Raw genomic sequence first — 26,929 nt, forward strand, 5'->3', positions numbered from 1 at the left:
CCTCAGTATTAGGTTCCTTCTGTTGCAAACCTTTATAACCACATGTCACATTTCTGCTACATTCCAAAAAAGCGTTGCAGAACCTTGAGAACAGTTGAATGTTTTGTGATGTTGTGCATGCAAAATCTACACATTTCAACATTTCAGCCAGTGTACGGGTAGATCTTCCAAGGAGAAAAATTTGGGAGGGATGGGTCCAATTTGAGTAAGGCTTGAACACTTCTTGCTGAAGAGCTCATTGCCTCTGTGTTGGGTACAGCAGCAGCATCTATCGACCAAATTTGGGAACTGGTGGGCAGTAGAAAGGGAGAATCTCTGTCATATTCTCTAATTTATAGAATGCTTCCCTGGGCCAAATTACCTGTCTCTTTTATTTTGGAAAAAATCAAACCTTCACATATGTGTTTCTCATCTTCCAAACTTACCCACAGCCTTTTCTAAACCTGCAATTTTGACTCTTGGGGTTGGGGAAAAGGAAGTTCCCTGGGTGCCTCTTTCTTGAGGCTAGCCTCTGTCTCAAGGTACACTTTCCGGAAAATGTTGAAACGTTCATCAATAAAAGTTGCTGACAGTGAAGCTTTCACTGTAGTATGCCTGATTTTTAATGCATCAACAGTAACTCCTGCTAATATCATCTATGCTATGAGATGAATGCATTGGAGACGGTATTGATCTGTTCTGCATGCCACATGCTCATCCTGCCTATGAGCTTGGCAGGAATGAGCTTGTCAAGGCTTGGAGATGGGCCTTGGGAAACCAAAGCTTCAGGCAGGCAGGCAGCACCTACTTGTTACAGGGACACACACAAAGCCCGCAGAATTTTCCTAGGTCCGTCAAATTCTTTTCTGCTTCTTTCATGTCCTTATTGATTTGGTCCATCCCTTCCTCAATGCGTTCCAGTTGTTCTGATTAAACACAAGTATTTTATCCCCACAGAATGAAGCAGATGGAAAAGGACAAAGAAAAAAAAGACAAAACTTCAGACATTCACTTTGACATTAAAAAAGAAAAAAAAAAAAGAAAGAAAGAAAACTGGACGCCACAGATTAGAGCTGGTACCCAGTACCTACTTGTTACAAGGACATATGAAAAGGCCACAGCATTTCCCTAAATCTTTTAAATTTTTCTCAGCCTCCTTCATGTCTTGGTTGATATGGTTCATGCCTTCTTCGACACGATCGAGTTGTTCTGGTTAGGACAAAGGGATGACAGTGTGGAATGAATTTTTTGGGGGTCTCCAACAGAACATGAGAAATGACTATGTGAAACAGAATTTGAAAGAGAGATATTACAATGCATTGTCCAAGAGGATGCATTGTTGAAGACTGCTACCGCTGCCCTACACAGGTATGGGTGGAAGGAAACAAACAAGATGCTCAAAATAGTTTGTAATTCAAACATGATGGGATGGGGTTGAAGGCCTGTTTGATTCCGAGTGTCCAGGAAAACAGCACAGCATATTCACTTACTCACGCACCAGTGAAACCCAGGAGGAAAAAACAAGGTGTTAGTTTATGTTTTACGCATTCTAATTCAATGCTACTAGAGAAAGTATCTGCTTCAACTTTAAAATATCTCCATCTTTTGGTTTTTAAGCATCCTCAACCAGATAAGGGTAGAAAATAGAATCCATTTTCTTCCTTGGAGACAACAGCAGCAGCAGCAATCATAAGCAATGGGTATGGCTCTCTTTTCTTCCCCTAGCAGTGGTTGTCTAGCCAGAGGGAGCCATGGTCTGCACTTGATTGTGCATATGTAATTCATAAAAGCTGTTAAAAAAAAAAAAAAAAAAGAGTAACATCCACACAGCAACATTGTAAGTCCTGGAACATTGCAATTCCTCTCTCATCCTATGACTTAATTTGTTATGAATGTTTTGGAAGGCATTTCACTTCTCTGCCCCCTGATTTCCAAGTCTATAATGGGGGGCATGCTCCAAGCCCAGGCAGAGAGCAGGGAATGAATGTCTCTTTGGAAGTAGGATGATGAATTGGAACATAGGACAGTATGGTATCCCTGCTGCCAGCATAGCTGACCTTAGTGTATCTCAGACATAGATCAATAGTCATCAGAATGAATCATACTTCTAGGTTGCCAGGGTTACATACACCAACTTGATTAATTTTTTTGAATTGTGTCACCAAATTGAGATAACTACAAGTTCAATGAAAGGATTTTTAAAACAGCTTTTAAAAGACCATTAAAGGAAGGCAGCAATGGATGTCTCGGCTGTCTAATTACAAAACCTAATTACATTTCCATTCCTCTTTTCATCTGTATTTTCATGCATGCATGCCTATGCCTCCTGGAATAAAGGCATGCCTAGAATACAACTGATAAGTACATTTCCAGCCTAAGGGCATATATCATCACTTAAACACAATTTCACATTGAGTTATACAGTGGAAATTGTGCTTCCAAAAAAACCAAGATATATTCACTAGTGACCCAAACTGCCAGACTGTGAATTTGGAAAATAAAAGCCTATTGTGTTTTCTTTTGTGAGGCTAAAGAACAGAATTCAGTTCATGAGGAATCTGCTATTTCTCCTACGCTTTTGAAATGACAGGTGAAAACAAAACTTCATTGTTTATCTAGCATTGAATACCTGGAGGAGATAATAAGGTAGTGCAGGAGAACCTTTGCTGAATAAATACAGGCACAGCGATGGCTTTAAAAAAAAAAAAATCCTTAAAAGGGCTAAATATGGCCGGGCGTGGTGGCTCATGCCTGTGATCCCAGCACTTTGGGAGGCCAAGGTGGGCAGATCACCAGCGGTCAGGAGTTTGAGACCAGCCTGGCTAACATGATAAAACCTTGTTTCTACTAAAAATACAAAAAAATTGCTAGGCGTGGTGGCGTGCGCTTGTAATTCCAGCTACTTGGGAGGCTGAGGCAGGAGAATTGCTTGAACCTGGGAGATGGAGGTTGCACTGAGCTGAGATTGTGCCAGTGCACCCCAGCTTGGGCAACAAGAGTGAAACTTCATTCCAAAAATAAAAATTACAATTAAAAAAAAATTTTTAAAGGGCAAAATATATATATATATATATACACACACACATATATATATAAAAATCAAGAAGATGTTTTTCTTTTCTAAGGATTTCACTCCAGTTTTCTTTTAAGAATGCAATAAATTAGTCTGTAGATCAAGGTAAATATTCAAGTGGAGGGACTGGGGCGGGGAGGGAAAGGAACTCCTCATCAGATGAAGAACCATTATATGTACAGACAATAGAGATGCCAAATCCCAATCAAGTAATTGCTAAGGGCCTCTGGGAGTGCAGACTTGAGATGGATTGGAGGAGACATCTGGGCTTAGAAGGAGAGATGCTGCCCCCAGCTAATGACAGCTGAAATAAGCACAGATTATGGCGTGGGGACACATATGCAGTTATCTGTCCTTCTTGAGGAGTTTCTCCTAAGTTACAAAGCAAGTTGATAATTTTTTTTTTTTTTGGTCAAAATATTTACTCTCTGACAAGATACCAGGGACCCATTCACTATGCTTCCAGAGATTAGGAGGTAACATATATATGTGAATTGGTGCACAGGTATTGGACCTATGAATTAGATAATTGATATCAAAAGGGAGAAACAAACAGGCAAGTCTAAATCCGTATTTCAGAAAGCTGGGCTCTGCCATCGGTCACCAGCTTAATTTGGCAAAGGTTTGACTAAAAGAAAAAACTCTGAAGCTGAATTTGATTCAGAAAACTATTCAGAAAATAGTTGATTTAGAACACTATTTTATAACTACCAATATCAGTTGAATATATATTTACATATGAATTCTAAGTCAAACCTTTAATTTAAAAAATATTGTGGAATCATTTTGTTGCAGAAATTCTAGCAATAATATTAATTTTTAGAGTGCACTGAGTTATGCTGGTGGAGATGTCTGGCACATTGGGACTTCACGGCACTTCAGTGATTTCTGTGAAGATGGTTTTCAGGAAATGCTTAACAGCATCTCATTCTGGGATGGACAGCAGCATCTCTGAGGCTGATGCAACACATCATCCAGTGTTGACTGCTTTTGATCTCCCTAAGCTTGTTTTCTGACTGGTTTCTGTTTATTCTTGGGGGCTGGGAGGAGAATAACATTTTGAGTAGGGAGGGCGTCTTCTAGTAGGTGACACTATATGTTGGGGCCAGAGCTTGGGCTTTCCTTTGCCATGATGTTGGATCACTGGTTATTTGTGATAGATTCACCAATGACAGGATGCTCGATGATCAATATTAATGTTTTCCATTAATATTTTTCTAATGACTGGTGAAAACAAAATTTCTACTAATCTCTCCTAAGTAAGCCAACTTGGGGCCCTTAGAATTCTCAATTTGGTAAAAATCAGTAGAAGAATAGTAAGCATTAATACTATTAATCTAGTATGCAGCCTTCATGAGTATGTCCAGTTACAAGATGCTGCCTTTATGAATTTCATTTTTCTTAGCATTTATGAACATATAGAAATGTATTTAAATTTAAACAGCTATATGTGGCTATCATGACTAAGTCATTCATAACAGATATTGGTGAGTGAACTTTAGCTAGAGAGATGGTTTTTCAAATGCCACCTTGTAGTGCCATGAACCTTTTAAGATAGGTGACTCTCTGGACAGGGATTTACGTTGTCTTTCTTCTGTCAGACAGTAGTCAAATATTTCACTGTTGAGTTTGGAGTTGGTCCCAGGAGATTTTCCCAAAAGTCACATCTTCAGCATCAAAACAGACATACAACTCAGCAAAGACCAGCAAAAGGAACAAAAGATATAGAGGTAAAAGCCCACATTAGTGCCAAGGTCATTTGAGGACTTCTCTTGGTGACAAATTTTCTAGAGGAATAAAAGTCCCGGGGCTCAGTACATTTCCAGGGTTAGTTGTCATGCTCAGTGCTCCTTGGTGTCTCCTGATACCTGGGCATAAAGCAAGAATCCCATAGGAAATTTCCTAGTCAATCATTTAACAGGACAACCTGGAATGGCCTGGCCTGATCCAACAATGGTTGGGATGGTTCTTTAGAAGGATGGCTGTTTCTTGAGGCTCCCGTGCTGCTGTGAGGTAGAAATAGTCAACACTTTTGGTGCTCACACATAAACAAAATTAGTAGAGGATAACTGAAGAGAAATTTCGAAGTAGTTACTGATCTAAACAAGTAAAGGCAAAATTAAAATGCACTTATAATGGCAATGAAGATAGCTGTTGACATGCTCATCTGTCAATCAGAAAGGTCCTTCTGGGTCCCTACTGCCTAAAAAAAAAAAAAAAAAAAAAAAAGGTCCTAAGCTCCTATTATACTATAAATGAAATGTGTACTATTTAAGACTGGCCAGAAACCACCCACTTTCAGGGGTGTTACAGTTGTATGTTTCTTATCAGTATCTATCTACTCACCACACATCTGATTAAACCCAGTCTAATCCTTGTTTAACTAAAGAATTCAGCATTTACTGTGGTATGGCCATAATTGAAATGTCTTAGCTGAGAACATTAAGTGTCTCATGGGGAAATCTGTCAAACAGACATTCTATTCTGCTTTGTTTCTCAGAGAATAATACAAAGCTGATTCTGGAGATCATTTTTGCTAAAGAATGTATATTTTTGCATTTTTATGAAGATTTCAGCAAATTATCTCTAGATTTTCTTCATCAAAGTACAATGCAATTTATCACTCTTGTAAGCCTGTTATTCATGTTTTCTCTTTTTGATTCCAGGTTTGTATATATTCTTTTCCATATCTTTATGTCAGTGCTTTATTGTTCAGGAGAAAAAGGCTCTATCCTAAATCTTTCCTAAGTGTACCCTCCATTGCAATGTCTCTTTTTCCACCCCCATCAAGTTACAAATTATTAACTTAAAAAATAAATAAGGTGAAACTGCTAATTATTTGAGTGTATATGTTTAAGTTTTGCACTGGAAATCAGGTACCACTCTTCTTTTGGGCACACGTTGTTTAGTTATTTTTTTTAAAAGCAATGACTTGCTGCATCCTGAGTTTCAAAGCCTGGAACATTGTTACACAGATCCAGCCAACAAGTCACATAATAATAAAAAACCCATTTGGGGAGTTCTGAAGGCTTCCCTTGCCATTGTAACACCTTCAACATGGAACTCTAGTAGACTTTGTTATTTGTGTACAACTTTTGACAATTTGTATTGTGAAAATCGAAGGAAAAACGTTGGGGTTTATAATCAACTTTTTTCAAACATTTTTCTCCATTTTTTTGGATCAATTGGCATATATTTATTGAAAAAGTTTAATACAAACAAATAATGTAAGACCAAAAGTCTTTATATGACAGCCAGATGCCTCCAGCTGCGCAGGTAAGCAGTCTGCCACAGTGTTTACATTGAGGCCAGGCTCTTCCTGGGATGCTTCAAGCCAATGGCTGAGCACAATGGGGCTACTAGTAGGTGCTAGAACATTTCTACCCAACACAAGGCTCCTCTAATCAGCAATCTTTGCTCTTGGGCTCCCCATCGACCTGGCTGAGGGCTTCTCAGAGCAGCACTGCAGTATGAAGGTCTTCCCACCCAATTCTCCTTCCTTTGCCATCTACTTTTATAGGCATCAGACTTGCTTCATAGTCTGAAGGCTGTCTCTGCCTGCTCCTGCCCCCTCTCCCCTTGACCTATCACAAACATTTCCCCAGTAAATCTCTTTTGCTTCTAATTGCTTCCTGGCATTTGCTCCCCAGGGGACTCCAAATGATGCATCTTCCTCCAGTCCCTTCCTGCTCCCACCCCAACTCCACAGAAGTCAGTAAATAAAGATTTACCTCATGTATTATATTGCTGGCAGAACAATTCTTTTATGGCTATACCACAATTAATTGGGTTGCTCTCCCCACTGACAGATATTTAAGTTGTTCCTAGTCTTACATTATTATGAGTAAGCCATACGCATTCTTCTTCATATAACTGTAAATGTATATCTGCACTGTAAAATTCTAGGAGTGGAGTGTCTTGGTCAAAGATGGGTGCACTTTAAAATGTGAAGATAGTATCAAATTATTCTTCAAGACATTTTGATCAGGCTACAGTGCCCAGCTGTGGAATAAAAGTTTCTGTTTTCCCAACATATTCACAACACTGGTTATTATCAATTTTTTAAATTTATGCCAGTCTGTTCTAAAAAGTGGTACCTTGTCCTTGTTGGTGATTAGAGCATGGTTTCATACATCTGTGATGACGTCTTATCTTACATCCATTTTTCCTTTAGGTTGCTGCCCTTTTCTTTGATGTGCAAGGGCTCTCTGAATTTTATGAGAAGTGCTTTGTATCTGTTATCTGTTAGGCATGTTCCCTCCCACAGCTTGAGATTTATGCTTTGAGTTTATTTATGGTTTCCTATGTTGTGAATACATTGTACATTTTTATCTCTGCCATTTAAAAAAAAGTCAAAACATTTTCTAATGCTTTTGCAAAATATGAATAAAAAGAAAAAACTTTGCAGAAATCTGTTTATTATGATAAGAATTCAGAATGGAATCAGGTAACTGACTTGTGACCAGAATTATGTACAATCTCACCATAGGGCTAGATACATTGAGACAAAGAAAAATGACGGTATTACCCTTTTTAGTTTCCACGTTAGGTATAGAGACGCTATATTAAGGCCGCCTCTCTGATTTTCCTTGCTTCTGGCATTTCTGTAATAATCTTTAAAACAGGCCAAATATTTCAATTGGTTCAATGTTCTATTTTCCAGATAATTCCCCTCAGGTTATATTCTGTGAAAAACAGCTCCCAGGTATTTAAGAAATACTCATAGTGATTTGGAAATCAAAACTACTAGATACTGAGTTGGGATGGTCAAAAGAAGTAGACAACATGATATGGCATATGCTCATTCTATCTATGTATTACTAGAAGAAAACCAAATTTATTGGGAAAGTTTAGGGGCAAGGATAATAAGAAAATTCTTACACTGTCCAAAATACTATCATTTTAAAAAAAACAAACCATGGCTTTTGTCTTCAAAATTCTGTTACCCCAACATATATAACAGAGAGAGTAGTATCATTGATTCACTCATGAAGAAGGTCTCAATATTTCCATACATTTACCAATCTTTTCAACAGAGAAAGTAAAAAGCAAGATGAAAAATTTAGAACCCTCACATTCATGTACGTGTGTAACACATGTCAAAACGACCACCTGTGTATGCACAAATAATTTTAAAATGCACATTATTCAGAAGAGGAATTGTTCTTACTGAAGAAATCTGAACTTACCTCCTTGTTCATCCAACATAACCAAAGTCCTGATACCAGCATCTTTACTCTACATTCCAATAATGGTAGCAAAGTTGAAAAGGAGTTAGAGAGAGAAAAGAGAGAAAGAGAAATCAGTAAGCGGACAATGAGCCCTAGAAATGGAAAATGAAGAAGGACCAAAAGAAAAAAGGGAGGAAGTATGACAAGAGCCCTGAGGGGTTATGGAGGGGTAGAAGAATGGGCCACCTGTGGACTTGATCTACCAGTGATGCTTTAGGCAGAATGAGGAAATGGAGCACCGTCTCCATGGGGTAGGGCTGGGGTGAGGCCTGCATGAAATCGGAATACACATACTTCATATTATACTGTAATTTTGTTTGGAAATAAACATGTCTACAGTTTTTATAACACCAATCACAGAAAGCAAACCTTTGGAAATCTTCTAGTCTAAATTTTCTTCTTTGGCACCATCTATCCGAGTCTTCATCAGTGAAACTGGGGAGGGACGCCCCATGGAAAGATGTGCAAGAATCTTGGTGGTGGGGGTTGAGGTTTTTAGGTTCATCAGAAGAGAATATGGCTTCGCAAAGGTTGGGAAACACAGCTCAAAAGGAAACTCATTCTCCTATTTTCCCTCTCTATAGAGAGGGTCTGCAGTATTTAGAATGGGTTTGAGATGAGAAATAAGGGCTCTTAATTCTGAAATCTAACATTCTGCATAATAATCTAGCGTGAGAAAATAATTCCTTTACAAGCTTTACAGAAGATCTTTTGTGCCGGAGAGGTCTTTCAAAGGCACCCCTCATCTCCTTACTGTTCAAATAAACCAAATGCCACCTGAACCTGAACCATGCGCAGGAAGGGAGTGGGAGTTGGTGGGCAGGAAAGAAGGAACAAAGATATCTGTATCACTAATACTTAAGAATCCTCATTTCTAGAAAGCCTAGTCAGTTAATGCCTTCCATTGTACAGGGCGACTGTTAATGGGTATAAAATGGCATTGCTTACAGTTTGGATGAATTGGTTTTTCAAGTAAAGCTCATGGTACCTCCAGAAGCAATTCTAAGCTAGGACCTCTCTCATGGTGCTTATTCTCCACTGATGTACTTTGAACTAAGAAAGAAAGAGAGAGATGCTAGTGGAGGCCAACAAAGGGCTTTTAAAAAAAAATAGTATTTTAACAATTAAATTTCAATAGTGCTTCTGAAAAATAAAGTACTGAAACTGATTTCTGTGAGCTTTTAGAAACTCACCATTTTAGAGAATGTGTGCAGTTAAATCTCCAGGACACAAAAGCCTACCTTGCCTTTGAGCACACTTTGATAGGCTTTAGTGGCAAAGTCAGGATGTAGTGTGGACAGGGCTGGCCCAGGATGGCCTCAGGAGCCTTTGACAGCACAGACTCTGAAGCCAGACTCTGGGCTGGAAGGCTGGTGATTTCGTTCCCTAACTGTGGGGCCTCAGGCAAGCGTCCTGATTGTTCTGTGCCTCCGTCATTCTCTCCTTTGTAAGACAGCAATGATAATAGTTAATATCTCATTGAGGTGGTATGTGCATTAAACAAATTAATATGTGGAATGTGCCAGAGTGGAGTGTTTCTAAAATAAGTGTTTTTAAATAAATATATTCAGAAAATGCATCTATAGCAGGCTATCTAGGCAAACTAAAAATATCATCATTATCAAGTGTCTGAAGCTTCTAGACCACTACTTTTCAAACTGGAATGTGCATATGAATCCTCTGCACATGAATCATCTTGTAAAATGTAGATTCTGATTCAGTAGGGCCAGGGTAGAGCCTGGGCTTTTCATTCCTAACAAGCTCCCTGACACTTGGAGCTGGTTCATGGACATACATTGAGTAGCAAGGTTCTGGACCACAAAAGACATTTCAAAATATTTTCTTTACATGGGTTGTAAATAGGCTTGTGTCTGTACTAGCCTGTGTTTTAATGATTTCTTTGCTCTTTTCTGCATTCTTTATCCATTTCTTATGAGACGAAATTATAAAAGGCAGATGGTTATTCAGGCATAGGGATGTGACAATGCAGGTTCTGCTGAGGGCAGAGACATCACGGAGAGCACTTTCTCCTCGAGGGCCCAATCAAGCCACACGTGAAATCTTTGCTCCATTCTACTGGAGACAGTGGATGGGAAAAAGGTGAGTGATTTTAGTTTGGTCAGTCCAGCTCTCATCTGCTTACACTTTCTTGGTATTCTATTATACCCATTTATTTTTATGTGGAGCCCTGGAAGTATAATTTCACATTTGTCCAATTTGGTGCTGAATGTTTTAACACTAGAATGATTCACAGAATTAATTTGAGGGAGCAAGAGTTTTTTAGGTTGCCCCAATTTGGGAGAACAGAAGCAGAGAGCACTGATGTGGGAGTCAGGAACACTGGGTTGTCCTCTTAGCTCAGCCAGCAACCAGTCATGAGACCACGGAAGAGACATCTGACCTTCCAGAATGTTTCTCCATGTTTAAGATAAGGATACGGATGCCAAGTAAGATTGAGAAGATTGAGTGGTCCATAGGTTGGTTAATCACTCACAGGCTCCTTTTTTCCTTTTCCTTCCTTCCTTCCTTCCTTCCTTCCTTCCTTCCTTCCTTCCTTCCTTCCTTCCTTCCTTCCCAGTGTTTATTGAGCCTCTACTCTGCCCTAGGCACTAAGGATAATGGGTAGATGAATAAATGACTTCTCAAATGTGTTCCTTTGTGTGTGAGACAATTTGGTCAGGAGGGCAGAACCAGGATCTGGGAGTCATTACTTCTGAATTCTAGACCTATCTTCATAACGCTAGTGCTCTAAAGTCACCTGTTCTGTGTCTCAGCTGTCAAATGGGGACAGTAACTCTTCCCTCATAATTTCTCACAGTAGTTATGAGGGTAAGATGAGCCTCAGAGGGTCCAGCCTCTCAAGGTTCACCTCTATGGGAAGCTGACATCTCCATGAGTTCAGGAAGTAAGACATTGAGTAGAATCTCAATCCACTTAGAATGAGCTGCTTTGTTTCCTTAGATCCCCCCCTTTTTTTTTTTTTTTTTTTTTTTTGTGGAATTCTCAAAGAAAAATAATGATTGTAAGAGATGCTGGTGGTAGAGAAGTGTGATGTGTAAGAATTTACACTCTGAAATCAGGTAAATCTGGGTTTTAACTTTATCTCTGCCATTTATACCTGGGTGTCTCAAGCAAGCTACTTAACCACTGTGTACCTGAAGTTCCTCTACAGTAAAACAGAGATTAAAGTAGTAGTAGAAGGAAGCTAACAAGGATTAAATTAGATAATGCACATTTGATGATGATGACAATGATAGCTCCAAGTACAGTACCTGGCACATGTCACCTTGGTACATGTTAGAACTTGCGTTTGGCTCCGCTGTTTTGCTGACAGCTTCTATCAAAATAACTAGGTTGCTTTTGGGGGGAGCTAGAAGCTTAAGGAGATGGGCAGGGATAGAGACATGATTTCAGGGAGGCAGAATATTACTTTCTCTTATTCCTTAAATAGTATTATGTTTTAGTAGCTAGGAGTGTGAGGAGGTGGTTCCATTTTTATCTTAGCTCAATTCTTAGTTTCTGTTTGAGATTGCTGGGAAAATCGCCTACCTAAAAACAGGGGAGTTGGAGATATGAAGGATTACTTTTTCTTTTCCATTTCTTTCTTTTCTCTTTTATTTATCTATTTTAATTTTTAAAAAAAATTTTCCAGATGAACTAAGACAATCTTTATAGAATGTTTCGAATCTTTCTTTTGCCATTCTGAGATGCTTTCCCCTAAGTCCAAAACATTTGAACTAAAACTAGAACACTCCAGGCATTCTCTCCAAAAGACCTCATATCTGCATGTTTGAAAAGGACCCCCCAACCTGATTTTTTTCATTTTTAGTGGGAAGTCTGGCATACACCGCTTTAGAATGCTTATTCTCTTCGCATGGCCAAAGTGTCTTGAAAGATAAATTGGCATAAAAAGAAGGATGCTAAAACATTCATGAAATATTAGTTGTGCAATAACCACTCCATGAAAGCTATGTGGTGCCTCTGAATTGGCCTGCCCTAAGGCTGTGGGGCTTTTCCTGGGCTTAGTTTACACAGCCCAAGGCATTGATGTGCAGACTCCATTTCCTGCAGTTAGCATTAGCAGAGTTAGCTTTTTTCCTGGAATTAAATATTCCCTCCTTGAGGATACTTTAATGAGTCTCTTACCAGAATCAGTTGTTCCCTCCCCTATGCACCTAAGGCAAATATGGCCTTGAATTTGCAGAGCTACTTACATATCTGTTTCCCAGCAAGACACTAATTTACATCTTCCTTCCTTATCCCCAGAGTTAGGCATTCTGTGAATATTTGTTGAAATGCATTCACCAAAAGAAAGTTCCTAACTCCAGGCTGAGAACAAAGTGCTACATGATTTCTAACCTTTTTACCTATCTATGGCATTCATTTTTTCTGAACTTTCTCCACTCACCTCTGTGTAGTTTTACATTACCCTGGAAATGCTGATAATGATGACTATTAAAAAGCAAGGCCCCACTCCTAACCACGGCTACACCCTGGAGTGTATTAAGGATGGTGTAAAGTTGTATATTCCACTGAAAGTGAGATTGTTTGCCTTAGGGAGACTTCACAAGTTTAGTAACTTTTCCTGTCTTTGAGACTGAATTTCAATAAGGATTCAGCTCAATTGAAATTATATGGCACTGTCAAACCTTGGGATCATGAGTAAGATCCTGATACTTCAATCCTCAGGTTTTCCAAATGATTTCTGCCCTTGATGAATATTTAATACAGATTCTCTTTAGAGAACACCCTTTTTGATTGAAAAGCAGAATATCATCTAAATAACCAATGTCCTAGACATCAGGATGTTTGACCACAAATATAAAATAACCCAGGAGGAAGTAAGAGAAAATCAATCTACTCTAATAACACTTCGCTCACAATTTCCTAAGCATGGAAAGTCTAATAGCCTCCTCTCATTTATTAGAGGCAGGAGATAGCTTCCATCTCTTTTGCTCCTTGTTCTAAGACGTAGCTTCATGCTTGATTGAAAACTGCTTTAGGAGAAACAAAAACATACGATTCGAGAATCCTACTTCAACCAATAAGCTTTTGAGAGATTTTCCCCTAGAATAAATTAGAGCAGATACTCATTTTTGAAGACTGGCCGACATGGTTTGCAGTTTAAGAAGATACATGAAAAAGTGACCATGTCTCAGACTCTTGATTTGTAAGGGATCAGTTCAAGGTGTGCATTCTGATTCATTTGTTCTTCTCCTTTCCACGGTCTAGGCAGCATTTCAACATTGCACAGGCAGGCAAATTAGTGATAGTTCTGATATTTCAGAAACTTACATCAGATGTGCACACACGTAAGCAAAAAAAGAAAAATGAGATCGGAGGCTATGGTTGAAAGTCATAAGGATGTATTATGATAATGTAAGAATATACAATCAAATAAATATCTCGGTTGACTTCTGGGCTCCCTTCAGGTTAACATCAGAGCTCATGTAGGCATATCACTAAGATGTGCTTCTTTCATTTTTTTCCGCCTGAAAACTCGAGAGAGAGTAAGTCCATGCTAAGAGCCTTGCCTGCACTCCTAGATTTAGAATATCTACCTCCTTCTTCGTCAAGTATTTCTGCATGAGCGGAAGCGTTCCCAGGACAGTGCAGATAAAACATTGCTGTTCGCTTAGACAGAATGCTGCTTCCCTGTGCTGAGGGCTTGCTTTGCTAGGGCTGCCTTCCCGTGTGGCCCATTTGTGCCACATTGCAGGCTTGAATTATCATTTTGGGGGATAACAGATTTTGTTATGTACGCCCTACTCTCTCAACCCCCGCCCCACCCACTTCCCCGGCTTCCTAGGGAGTGCATGCTTGCCACCTCCTTCCCACTCCTCCAGTGGCAATTCATATTTAGCCATATCTCATTCCTAGGTGAGAAGCTGAAGCCACAGAAATAAGAGAAAGAAGACATTGCCTCCTAGAGTGTGAGAGGCGGCTGCCTTTCCTTTTACCCTTTGTAAAATTTATCTTTTCTTCCCTTTCATGTTGTTGCATGAGGGGAGTAGGCTCATTTAATCATTCTGCCAGAGAAAGCCCAAGATCTCTAAAAATGATAATCACACATGAATCTATACACTGATAAGCAGTTTCAGAGCACAGCTAAAACAGCATCTCACTGAATAAAAACTATTAGGCTTGTTTTATTAGGTTAAGATAAATATAGTCCAACCCATTCTTTTTCCACTTCATCTCTCCCTTCGGGCAAGTTCAATTAATCCATTTATTCTGCTGGCCGACTGCTGTACTACCAAATTGGAATGAGTGAGGTTTATGACTCCAAGTGCCCTTTTGATTCCATTATTACTGTCTGCCCCATTTTACCCATTTAAAAATAGTTTGGGATTCATTAATCCTGCCTCGCAAATGGATGCTTAATCCAGACAGGAATATAGAAAAGCTTCTGTATTTATAATATTGGACTTGATATTTCCCTTTCTTAAAGGCCTTTCCTATTTTTTTTTGTAAATTTTAGTGCTTAACTTTAAATAGAACAATTTCTTAAAATGATATACCTATATGCATTACATATTTTTAAAAGTCATATATGTGGCTAAAGTTAGAACAGAATCTCAAGATTAGATGTAATTTATAGGCACCAAAATAATTACAAATAATATTTTATGTAGATAATTCCTTTGTATATTAAAAATTGCTCTGATTTGCTTAAAGTGATACAATCTTTTGTGATTTCTTGAGAGCACTGACTTGGAAATTCTATTCTTCTCTGCTTCCCAGACTACAGAGGTAGCTTGGGCTGGGAAGGAGGGTGAAGGTGCCTTCATGGCTATCTGGCAACTTAAATACAGCATCTCCCTCATTCTGAGCCTTTCTGATAGGCTACATTCACACTGGAATCTACGGGATCATGGACTAAGGAAACATAATAGCAACTAGGAAAGGATATATCAGCATAAAGGATTTGTTTCTTTATCTTAAAATACTGTCACTTCTTACCTCTTCAACCAGTTGCAGCATACGACGGGTGCTTTCCAGCGACTAAGATTAAAAAAACAAACAAACACAAGCTTTATGAGTGCAGGATCCAGAGGTCTTGGAAAGTCAGAAATACTGTATTTACTTGAGAATCACAAAGGGTCTCTATCACATATTCTTTTCAGTTGGCAAGTGAAACACAAAATGTCATTACGTTTTCAAACTCTTTCCTATCAGGCTTTTTACATGATCAGATTCCCTAAAGCAATTACATTAAAGCTTATATTCATAAAATCAAAACCATATGAAGCTGATCTTGATATCAAAGACAAAGTAATCTGGAGAAGATAATTTTGCATGCTCAGAATGCATGAAAAATTATCTCAAATACTCAGAGGATTAATTTGGCCTCCCTGGGCCAGGAATATTAAATTTTAAACACGAACATAATTTTTCATGAATCGAGATGAATATAACATCAAGTTTCTTACAAAGCTCCTAGAAACACAATTGGAAGTTCTTATCAATACAAATTAAGTTGTCGCCTTAGGGTGAAAAAAATCAAGCATGTTTGAAATGACTAGCCTATAGGAGACAGCTATAATAATTATCTTCATCCTTAGATAAGAAAAAATGAGACGGAAAGTCTGAGCTCTGCAACAGTCCCCCAGGCACGGCGTTGTCATTTTTTTTCTCAGTTCTTTTGAAACGACTAGAATCCAACAACCAGTATGATTTCTCAAAGCTTTGCTTTTAAGTGACAAACTTATTTTGAACAAGATTCTGCAGGAACCTGAAGGATGTTAACTTCCCTGGAAGACCTGTCAGCTGGCTGCTTTTTGAAACAGAATGGCTGCAAGCAGCAGTCTGCTGGTAAAGGTTTAACTACTGGCTCTTTGGGAAAAATATACGAACACATACATGTATTCAAAGTTATTATTTTACTGATGTAAAGGATGAATAGCACAACATTTATAAATAATAATAAAATATACGATACTCTCTTTATTGTAAATTCCGCACAGCCAATTGATTCTCACAGAAAGCTTTTACTGATTTTTGCTGAACTCTTGTATCTATAGCTAACCATGTGATGAACCAGAGTAGTTCTGACATGAATGTTGGTTGGATATTTTCATTTATGTTAATGAGTAAGAAGAAAATGAAACAATGAAGACATGTGTTGGAAATTTCTTCATTTGTGAATGACAAAAGGGATTTCTTTGCCTTAGAGAATCATAACTTTCAAATACTGGAAGATTTCCTCTTTTTGTGTTATTCATAGTATAATGGCTGCAGACATACATATTTCTAACTTTAATCTGCATTATTAATATTTTCTCCACTTTTTAAAGTCTAGGCAATCAGCAAAACAATAAGTCAAGTCCTGATCTGCAGTATTTGCAGATTCTTGGGTTATAAATACTTTTACTCTGTCTGATTTTTAAATTTTCAAATATTTTTAGAGGTGGGAGTCTCTCTATGTTGCTCAGGCTGGTCATGAACTCTTGGCCTATGCGATCCTCCTGCCTCAGCCTCCCAAGTAGCTGAGATCACAAGTGCGAGCCACTGTACTCAGCTCTGCCTGATTTTAAGCTACAACTTCATATTACTGATCATGAAGTTGGAAAGATACATGGTGACACATTATTACACCTTATTTCCACCCTACAGATACAATGGATGGATCTCAAGATCCTGGATAATAGTAAAATGTGGCAAAATAATTAGGAAGTGATGAGGTTTGAGTGTTTATTACTTTTGATTTTAATATAATCTATCTAATTGTCAGTTTATATGATTCAATTTTAATAATGGCTGCATTTAGCAACCAGCTTGCAAAGTTCCTGAAAATGTTAACAATCTGTTCTTAGAACTGAACCTTCTCCAGCATAGCACTGAATGTAAGGCACCCAAAGACATTGCTTTCTTTTCTTAGAGAACCTTGACTTCTCAAGATTTCTAGAAATTGAGAGTTACGGCCAAGGCATTAATTTGTATACAGGTTTTGTAATCAACTCATTCTGGGCTGCAGAAGGCTTAGCTGTATAGAAAATCAAAGTCGTACTACTTTTTCTAAAATTGAGACATTGAAAGAAAGCCTTTCCTTACCTAAACCTGAAAAAGACAAACCGCTCAGGCCTTCATCTTTTGCCTCCCTTCCTAGGTCTCCACTCCTTACCTCATCAGCCAGCTGGTCAGCCCTTCGCTGCATCTCCTCCAGCTCATTGCGCATGTCTGCGTCTTCGGCCATGGTAGCGGTGGGGAGTGGCTGGGCGCCTGGGCTGGGGGGTCAGTGATGGGTTTGGCTCTGGACCTGGAAAGAAGTAGATTTGAAAATATGAGAGCTTATATATGTTCATGTAGGTGTGTGCAAAGACCAGAAAATCTAAATGGCCCATATTCAGTCCACATGACTCAGTTTTCTGATCTGAAAGCCATGCTCAGACAGGGGTCAAGAGAATTGTGCTATTTCTCCGAAAGGTGCCACAAATACATACTTGCCAATTCTACCATGGAGATAGACACCTATCTACCTATGAAATATTTCTAAAGAGACAAACTACCCAAGGGTTGGGAATGATGAGGTTGGAGGGGTGTGGTTTGGGGTTAGTGCACTTTTATCGTCACATTTATTTATTTATTTAAATAGCTCTATTAAGGTATAACAGATATACAGGACACCCCATATATGTGAAGTGGACAACTTGAGAAGTTTTGACATATGTATACGCCCAGAAAACCATGACTGCAATCAGAACAATGAACTTAGCCATTATTCCCCCAAATTTCCTACCCACCCAGTGGTCCCTGCCCTATCCCACATGTCTATGCCCAGAAAACTGCTGATCTACTTTATTTTCTTTCTTTTTCTTTTATTTTTTTTTCTTTTTGTTTGTTTGTTTGTTTTGTTTTGTTTTTGAGACGGAGTCTCGCTCTGTCACCCAGGCTGGAGTGCAGTGTCGCGATCTCGGCTCACTGCAAGCTCCGCCTCCCGGGTTCACGTCATTCTCCTGCCTCAGCCTCCCGAGTAGCCGGGTCTACAGGCGCCCGCCACCATGCCCGGCTAATTCTTTGTATTTTTAGTAGAGACTGGGGTTTCACGTGTTAGTCAGTATGGTCTCGATCTCCTGACTTCGTGATCCACCCGCCTTGGCCTCCCAAAGTGCTGGGATTACAGGCGTGAGCCATCACGCCCAGCCTGATCTACTTTCTGTCACTATACATTAGTTTGCATTTCCTACAATTTTATATAAATAAAAATCACTTAGTAGGTACTGCTTTTTGTCTGCCTTCTTTCACTTAGCATAATTATTTTGAGATTTATCTATTTGGCAGCATGTATTAATAGTTCATTCCATTTTTGTTGTTGAACAGTATTCCATTGTATTTAGAAGCATGTGGAAGCCAAAGGCAGAAAATCTTTCCTCTATTTCAGTTGTCATCAGAGGTTGCCAAAAGGGCTTGTGTGAGGGTGAGCTGCTATCACTCCAAAGAGGATGGGTCCTTGGCCCTGAAAGGTGACCAGTCCATTTCTTGGCTACTCTCTTGAAATCCCACATGGTACAAATGACGGGTACCAGGACTGAGTCCATTCCAGAGAGAGCCCTCCTTCCTCCTTCCTTCTCCAATATTTATTGAGCACCTGTAATATGCCAGGCAGTGTTAGGTACTAGAGATACAGTGATGGACAAGATAGCCAAATTCCCTGCCTTTACAGAATTCAGTCTAATTGGGAAGATGCAAGCAAAAGAGGGAATTAGATGATTCAGGGTGATTATAATTACATTAGGGGTCATATCTGGTGTCATGGGTGCCCATGGGTTTGCAACAGGCCTCTCTGAGGAAGTCATGTCCCCAGGCCATTGAAGGGAATGGGGTAAAGGGCCTGGTGGGGTAGGTATTTGACAGGGTGAAAAACTCTCTGTGAGTAGCACATTTGAAGAAGGCATGGGCTCTTGTCTTGCAGCTGAGATGGCCAACTGTGCGCTTTATCCTCACTGTTGCATGGTAGAGCGTGATCTCTGGGAAATGGCTGTGCAGCCAGGAATTACATTTCTAGTTCCCATTGCAAGAAGTGGTGTTTTGTGGCTAGAGACAGTCCATGAGTGGTAGTAGAACAATGTGTGTCCCTGTCAGTCTAAGGCAGTTCAGAAGCAGGTATTCTCCTCCCTCTCTTTCTCCTTCTGCCAGAAAAACGGAGTCTTAAAGGATGGCTAAGCCATGAGACCATGAGACAGAAAGAACTTGGGTCCTCCATATCCCTGCATGGAGGAAAGTGACTCCTGGCCTGTAATACCTGAACTCTCGTGTGAGCAAACAATATATTTCTATTATGCTATGGAAAATGTGAGGGTTGTTTTGTTATAGCAGCCTGTGTTACACTAACTAGTAAATGTCTGACGAAACTTAAAATGGAACAGAAACATTGCATATGAGCATGATTTCCTAACCAAAAAATGTATTTGTGTTTGTCCTTCTATTGAAAACCGAAGCTGGGAAAGGAAATTAGATTTAGGGCCTTGGGACACTACCATGTTTATTATTAATATTATTTGCATGAGAATGACAATCACTTTTTGGAAAAACAAAAATGAAAATTCTGTATGAAAAAAATTCAGGAACATACTCAATGGGAGGCAAGGGAACAAAAGTTCCCAGAGGCAGGTCCTGGATCTGATCCTGGGGGAGCAGGCTCTGCCATCTCGCCTCCCAGGTCCACGATTCTACTGCTTTCTCAACAAAGATGGAATTTTCTAGGCTTTTAATTTAGTACATATTAATATCAATTTCCAAATTTATTGCTCTTGTGAAAAAAAAATCATACTATTTAGGGCTCTTAGATAGGAGGAATCCTAAAGTGAAACTTCTTTGGAGATAACAGGTTTCACAGGTCTCTACCCAGTGACTGCTGGGCAAAGCATCAAATATGAAATCAGAGTAAAAAAAGAAATAACAAAGCTTCAGGGTTGCCTTATTCTACCACTGGCATTAAACAAATAATGGAGTAAGTTTATATGAGGTTAGTTTTATGGGCAGTCATTTAATGACTGACAGAACATCTTACTATGAGCCTGCTAATTTTCAAATGCGTGTTCTGGCCACTAGAACATGTGCTCGTGAGATGATGTAGAGATGTGAACACTGTGTTTTACTTAAATACACGAGACTTTATTTCCATGTCTCCATTTTAGAAATTAGGATCTAGAAAACAGACACTGGAAGGAATTTACACCAAGTCACTCCTGAATCTTAAGACGCACAGAAATGAAACTCCACTATTCCCAAGTGACGGGGGATCTATCCTCCAGAGTAAAGCAGTGGACCCGTGGGGAAGTTGAGTAGACTGTGGACCATAATTTAGTGGAGTGGGTGGATAAAGGCATTGGTGTCAGACAGATCTAGCTGGACTGTTGGTCCTGGTGTTCAGAAGCTGGGTGAGTCTGGGTAAGTTCATCGCCATCTCTAAGCTTTAGTTTTCTCAACAGGACAAACAATACCAATCTCATGGGGTTGTTGAGGGGAATAAATTACAGAAAACCTTGTTTGTAAAAAAGGATGTGGAGTTTAATATTCAGAAAGCCTCGCCCATTCAGGACAGCCCCACACACACCCTAGGCGAAGAGTGGAACAAATCCGGTATTTGTTAATCAGCTTGCCTCTACTAACGGCTGGGCACGAGGCATGTCGCTGTGGTGCTGAGCACCCGTGGAAGCTTGAAACCAGGGAAACCAGCAGAGTGCCTGAGCCTCCAGTCTCCAAGCAGCACCTCTCACAGGAGTACCACGAGGAGACAAACAAGAGTGCCTTCTGGCCCCGTGTTCCATCTTTACATTTTGCTGCTGGGTTCCTGGTGGGGGAAATGTCTATCTTCAGCCAAAGCAAGCCATTGACTTTTCCTTTTAACAGGCCAGTTTATTAGAAGGCAGGGGTCCATGTGCTTTCAGACCTGTAGTGCTATTGCTCTGTCCCAACTCCTTCAGGTCTATTTGCTGATGAATGTTTCTGTGCATGCTCTCTCTCTTCTCTCTTTCTCTCTCTCCCTCTCTCTCGCTCTCTCTCACTCTCTGTCTCTCACACACATACTCAAGTTTCCTGTGTTTCCTTGGCAATCTCCTCTCAAAGTTATTATTCTCAGCATGTGAAGAACAGCTGTAGGGCACCCTGGCTCCAAGCTGACAGCAGCCTATCTAGGTCTGGCTGATGGGCAGCTGGTGCCATGGCGGAGAAGCCATGTGGCAGATACCCTTGGTTTCATCACTTTCATGGTTCCCCCAGGAGCTCCCACACCTTTGTCCTGCTCTAAAACCCGGAGATAATGTCTGCGATTTGGGAGGAGGGCTGATGAATCCAATGGATCTCAAACACACAGAATTTCAAAGCTGAAAAAGCAATTCCCCCTCTTCTAATAAGAACGGCTGGAGAGTGGGCGCTGAGTGCACCTCCAGATCTTCTGTTGGGATGTTTATTGCTAGTGTTTAATAAATTGTTCCTATAAACCCCAAACTCATGCATGTTAGCATTCTAAAAGACAGCAGCTGAAGAGGCATAAGGATGTTTATTAATAGCAATTTCAGTAGCTGAAAGGATGTCAGTAGTGAAGTGGCATTTATGATCAAGGCAGCCTGTAATACACCCCTCATATTAGCACATTAAACTGCCATCTTGTGTGTTGCAGAGCAGGTAGAAAGAGGAAACTAGGAAGCAGAGGAAAATAGGAAGAAAAGCCACTCAAAACTATTCCCTGAGGCTCTGATGTAAGACAACCTCCCAGTCTATTAAGAGCCTAACAGTATCTAATTAATTATCTCAAATCACCAGTGCTTATTAGCAAAGGGTCAGGCCCCTAGTAAGGGTTCAATTCATGTTAAGTGACATGGATGAACTATTCTGACACCTCCAGGTAGCATTCAGTGTTCCCAAATCAGCACTTTTCAAGGTGTGGTCCAGGATAGAGCTTCTGAAACCTCCCCCAGAGTCAGAATAAGCAGAAATCTTGTTAAAATGATTGCTGGGCCCCACCCTCAGGGATTCTAATTCAGTTGGTCTGAAATGGGGTCACTGATTCTGCATTTCTTTCTTTCTTTCTTTTTGAAACAGAGTTTTGCTTTGTCACCTTGGCTGAAGTGCAGTGGCGCGATCTCAGCTCACTGCAACCTCTGCCTGCCGTGTTCAAGCGTTTCTGCTGCCTCAGACTCCCAAGTAGCTGGGGTTACAGGTGCATGCCACCACGCCCAGCTAATATTTTGTATTTTTAGTAGAGATGGGATTTCACCATGTTGGCCAGGCTGGTCTCAAACTCCCGACCTCGGGTGATCTGCCCACCTCGGCCTCCCAAAGTGCTGGGATTACAGGCGTGAGCCACTGCGCCCGGCTGGAGTCCTATAGTTATATAGAGTGGGAAACAAGGGGCAGGCTACATTAACCAGGGACTTTGGAGAAGTTAGGGCCCACAGGCCAAATCTAGCTATTTTTGTATTGGCCTTGAGCTGAGGATGGTTTTTACATTTTTAAAATGATTTAAAAGACTCAGAGAAGAAATTTTGTGACATGTGAAAATTACATGAAATTCAAATTTTAGGGTCCATAAATAAAGTTTTACTGGAGCACACACACATCCATTTGTTTATCTGTTGTCAATGGCTCCTTTCATGCTACAACAACAGAGTTGAGTAGAAAGACCATATGCCCCGAAAAGCTGAAAACAGTTACTACCCGGCTTTATGCAGAAACTATTTGCAGATTCTTAGTCTAAAAAGAATTAAGCAAAAAGTCTGAAACTTTTCAAAATCAATCTTAATATCCTCAGAGCATTATATATTTCCCGTAGACACACACGGTATATTTTTTCTGTTCATATGTGTCGGTAAAATCCCCTTTTCATGGAGCTTCTAAGGTGGGTTTAGTGTTTTCTGGAACATATTTTATTTTTAATTTTTTAATTTTTTATTTTTATGATGGAGTCTTGCTCTGTCGCCCAGGTGGGAGTGCGGTGGCACAATCTTGGCTCACTGCACCCTCTACCTCCCGGGTTCAAGTGCAACCTCAGCCTCCCAAGTAACTGGGAGTACAGGCATGCACACCATGCCTGGCTAATTTTGTATTTTTAGTAGACACAGGGTTTCACCATGTTGGCCAGGCTGGTCTCGAACTCCTGATCTCAAGTGATCCACCTGCCTCGACCTCCCAAAGTGCTGAGATTACAGGCGTGAGCCACTGCGCCGGACTTCTGGAACATATTTTAAAACAATGCATGAAGTAAAATACAAGATATAGAAACAAATTTGCCTCTGATCGACTATGCCTACAGGGTTTTAGGATTGCAAATCAGATTTAATCTATACGATTGATTGCAACGTTATAGGGTGCCCTTGCAGCCCTCAAAACAATTTCTAACTTCTGCAACCAGCTGCGGACAAATGTTCCCAGTCCCAGTAGCAGTGGTGGGAGACAGAAACATCTGAGACAGATGTTTAACATCAGAAACGGAAACATCTGAGGGTCTGTCACTGTCAAGATACTTGCTTCAAGGTGGGCAGGCTGCAGTTATTCTTTAGTGTCAAGGGTAATTTGAAAAGCTCTTTATTCTTTAATGCTACACATAAGTCTATCTGAAACCTTCATGACATGGGGGGCAAATGGACTCCACAGAAAACTGTTCTTCCCTGACAAGGGGCTTACTTAGGTGCCTTAGGGTAAAAATGCTTTCCTGCTGAAGACTCTGAACTGAAATATGAGTTTAGGGCCCAGGAGGAGAGGTGAGTGTGGATAGGGCAGTGTGTGCTTTTTGATACACAAGGTGAATAGAGACATGGCTATTATGCTGGGGACATGGGTCATTAGTCCAAGTGCCAAAGGACAGGAATGTCTCAGGAAAGGTGTAAGGAAAGTGTACCCTGAGCTAATATCTATTTCTTTCAGTTCCTCTTTTAATAAATAAACCAAACTAACAAATATGTATAAATCAACACCCATGAGCTGAATTATCACAGAGAGCCGAAAACTACATCTTGATGTCTCACCACACTGTTCATCATCTGTGTGAAGCTTCTGCAGGATACATCCTTCTCTTCCTGCAGACTCTGCCTATTTTCTGGTGGAGTTACACCTTCAATTTCAACAAAAGTTTATGAAAACTCACTATATTCAACAAAGCCTAAAGAAGAACAAAAGGATTTTATAAACCAAGCGGGACAACTCTCCTTATCTATTAATAATAATCACATTAACTAACACTTACGGAGGGCTTGCTCTTTGTTGGGCATTATTTTAAGTGCTTTTCATATAATATATACATTTACACAAACTTTCAGTGACACACGGTGTGCATACTATTACTATCCCCACTTTGAGATTATGAAGCAGGCTTAGCGGTAACTGTTAAGATTAGGCTAAATGTTAGATCAAGAGTTTGGGTCATTTAAAAAATACATTTTCAAGCATATTTATTCCCAAAGCAAAGTGTGTGGATATTTCATGTTTTAGTTAAAAACTGGAGACTACTGGCCGGGCACGGTAGCTCACGCCTGTAATCCCAGCACTTTGGAAGGCTGAGGCAGGTGGATCACAAGGTCAAGAGATAGAGACTATCCTGGCCAACATGGTGAAACCCCGTTTCTACTAAAAATACAAAAATTAGCAGGGTGTGGTGGCGTGCACCTGTAGTCCCAGGTACTCGGGAGGCTGAGGCAGGAGAATCGCTCGAAGATGGGAGGCGGAGTTTGCAGTGAGCCGAGATCGCGCCACTGCACTCCAGCCTGGTGACAGAAGGAGACTCTGTCTCAAAAAAACAAAAAAACAAACAAAAAACCTGGCGACTATTTTTAGTTTCATTTACATATTGGAAAACAACACAGAGTGATTTGACAGGTACACCTCAGTAAATCCCAGTTCTCACTATTGTTTATCATCTCTACCTGTATTTTAAATCACTGGTTCTTCCACACACCCTACTCCCACCTTTATTCTTATTTATTTTTTCTTCCTAAGATGTGTTATTGTGTTGTTCCTTTTATATCTTCTTGAACTGACAAATGACTCATTTACATGGCATTTTTCTTGTTTTGGGTGTAGTATATTTACTGCTATAAATTGTCCTTTATGTGTGACTGTGGCTGTATCTTACAGGTTTTGGCATATAGTATGTTCTTTGTTATTTATATCTATACAGTTTTAAATTTCAGTTTTAATTTCCTCTCTAACGCAAGAGTTATTTGAAAATGTGATGTTAAGATTTAAATATTAGAGGGTTTTTTTGTAATTTCAAATTTTATTTTCAGTATGTTAAAAGTGGTCTATATGATTTTTACTTTTAGGAATTTGTTGAGATTTCCTTTGTACCCTAACACATGGCCAATGGCTATGAATGTTTAATTTGTGTCTGAAAAGAAAGTCCATTCTGTCTTTGACTCTTAGCTACCCAACTATTGATATCAAATCAAGCAGAAAAAGGTTTATGTTTTCAAGCTCTCTAAATTCCCTAAGTCAATTTGACCTATTGATTTTTGACAGGGGTGTGTTCAGGTCTTCAACAGTGAGTTACCTCCATCAATTTCTTCTGTTTCAGTCCATTTTTACTCTTTACATTTGGCAGCTGTGTTGTCATCTGTTTATATGTCCATGGTTGCTACCTTTTCATAGTGCATTATTGCTTTTATCAGTATTGAAGATAAGTATTGCTACCATAACCCTGTTCCACTATGTTATTCATGTGGCACAACCTTGATCAAACTCAATCCAATCAAATATTCATTTCTCTTAGCCTTATGTCTCTCATCTTCATCAAACAAACCAAAACAACAGCAACAACATCAAACTAGTGCATCGAAGCATCTAAGTCATGGGTTAATGTGCTCTCATTTGGTTCACAGTAGTCACCCTTTTTTCTCCGGGTTTCTATTCTTGCCCTCCAGAAAGAGCCAGTACTTGGGTTTGCTTGGAGACTAATAATATCTTTCCCTGGCTGTAATGGCATGGGAATATGATCAAAAATGGGTTTAGCACTATTATTTTCACTGGATGAAATTTCTTAAAGAGAATGCAACTGTAAGATGGAAAGTACTTATTCTAAGGGAATCGTTAAGCACAGTGACTGCTGCTGAGACAACTCCCTAAGGCCCCTTATTGAAGGGGTGAGTGAAACTGGTGGAGAGGTGATTCCTTCCATTTTCTGAATCATCAGAATTTGCCCCAGGTTTGAAGCAGCCTTTCCCTGTTAGGCAAAATCAGCTGCATCTATTCTAACATTCTATGCCACATAACTGTTAGTTGTCAAAACACTCTTCATAATAATAGTTACTTATCAAGAACTTGCAATGTGATAGGAATCAAACTAAGAACTTTCTATAAAACTAGGGGGATTATATAGAAATCCCCAAACCTTTGGTACTCTAAATGTGTTCCCCAGACCAGCATCAGCCTCACCTGGGAGCTTGTTAGAAGTTCCACCTCAGACTTACTGGATTGGATCACTTACTGAACAACATATCAAGCACTAAGTTTGAGAAGTGCTGCCCCAAATCACATTTTCTCCATATTAGGCTGGTAGGTGTGAGAGGCGGAGTTCCCACCTTGGGGGTGACTCTGTGCCTGTGCTCCACTCTTCACCACGCAATGTTATTTTAACCTTGCCAATTCGCATGTCCTACAGACTTCCAACATCATTTACTTCCCAAGCTGACTGAAAGCTCCATGGGACCATTGG

The 26,929-nt window shown here is 39.8% G+C and overlaps 1 protein-coding gene across 4 annotated transcripts in view; it reads right to left on the reverse strand.

The window, feature by feature from the left end:
• The window catches only part of SNAP25 (synaptosome associated protein 25), an 86,819-nt gene that overhangs the window by 13,346 nt on the left and 46,544 nt on the right, over positions 1-26,929 (reverse strand). For 2 of the 4 annotated variants that reach the window (XM_003905070.4, XM_003905072.5), the window contains exons 2-5: positions 17,408-17,542; positions 15,247-15,288; positions 8,242-8,290; positions 788-905 (exon numbers count right to left, since the gene is read on the reverse strand). In XM_003905070.4, the coding sequence (XP_003905119.1) occupies positions 788-905; positions 8,242-8,290; positions 15,247-15,288; positions 17,408-17,479 (281 nt within the window). In that variant the 5' untranslated portion in view covers positions 17,480-17,542. Of the gene's footprint in view, positions 1-787; positions 906-1,070; positions 1,189-8,241; positions 8,291-15,246; positions 15,289-17,407; positions 17,543-26,929 lie in introns of all 4 variants that reach the window. The other 2 variants (XM_003905071.5, XM_009216547.4) reach the window with 1 other exon arrangement.

This window comes from Papio anubis, chromosome 16, assembly GCF_008728515.1.
Source record: "Papio anubis isolate 15944 chromosome 16, Panubis1.0, whole genome shotgun sequence".
Taxonomy (NCBI): domain Eukaryota; kingdom Metazoa; phylum Chordata; class Mammalia; order Primates; family Cercopithecidae; genus Papio; species Papio anubis.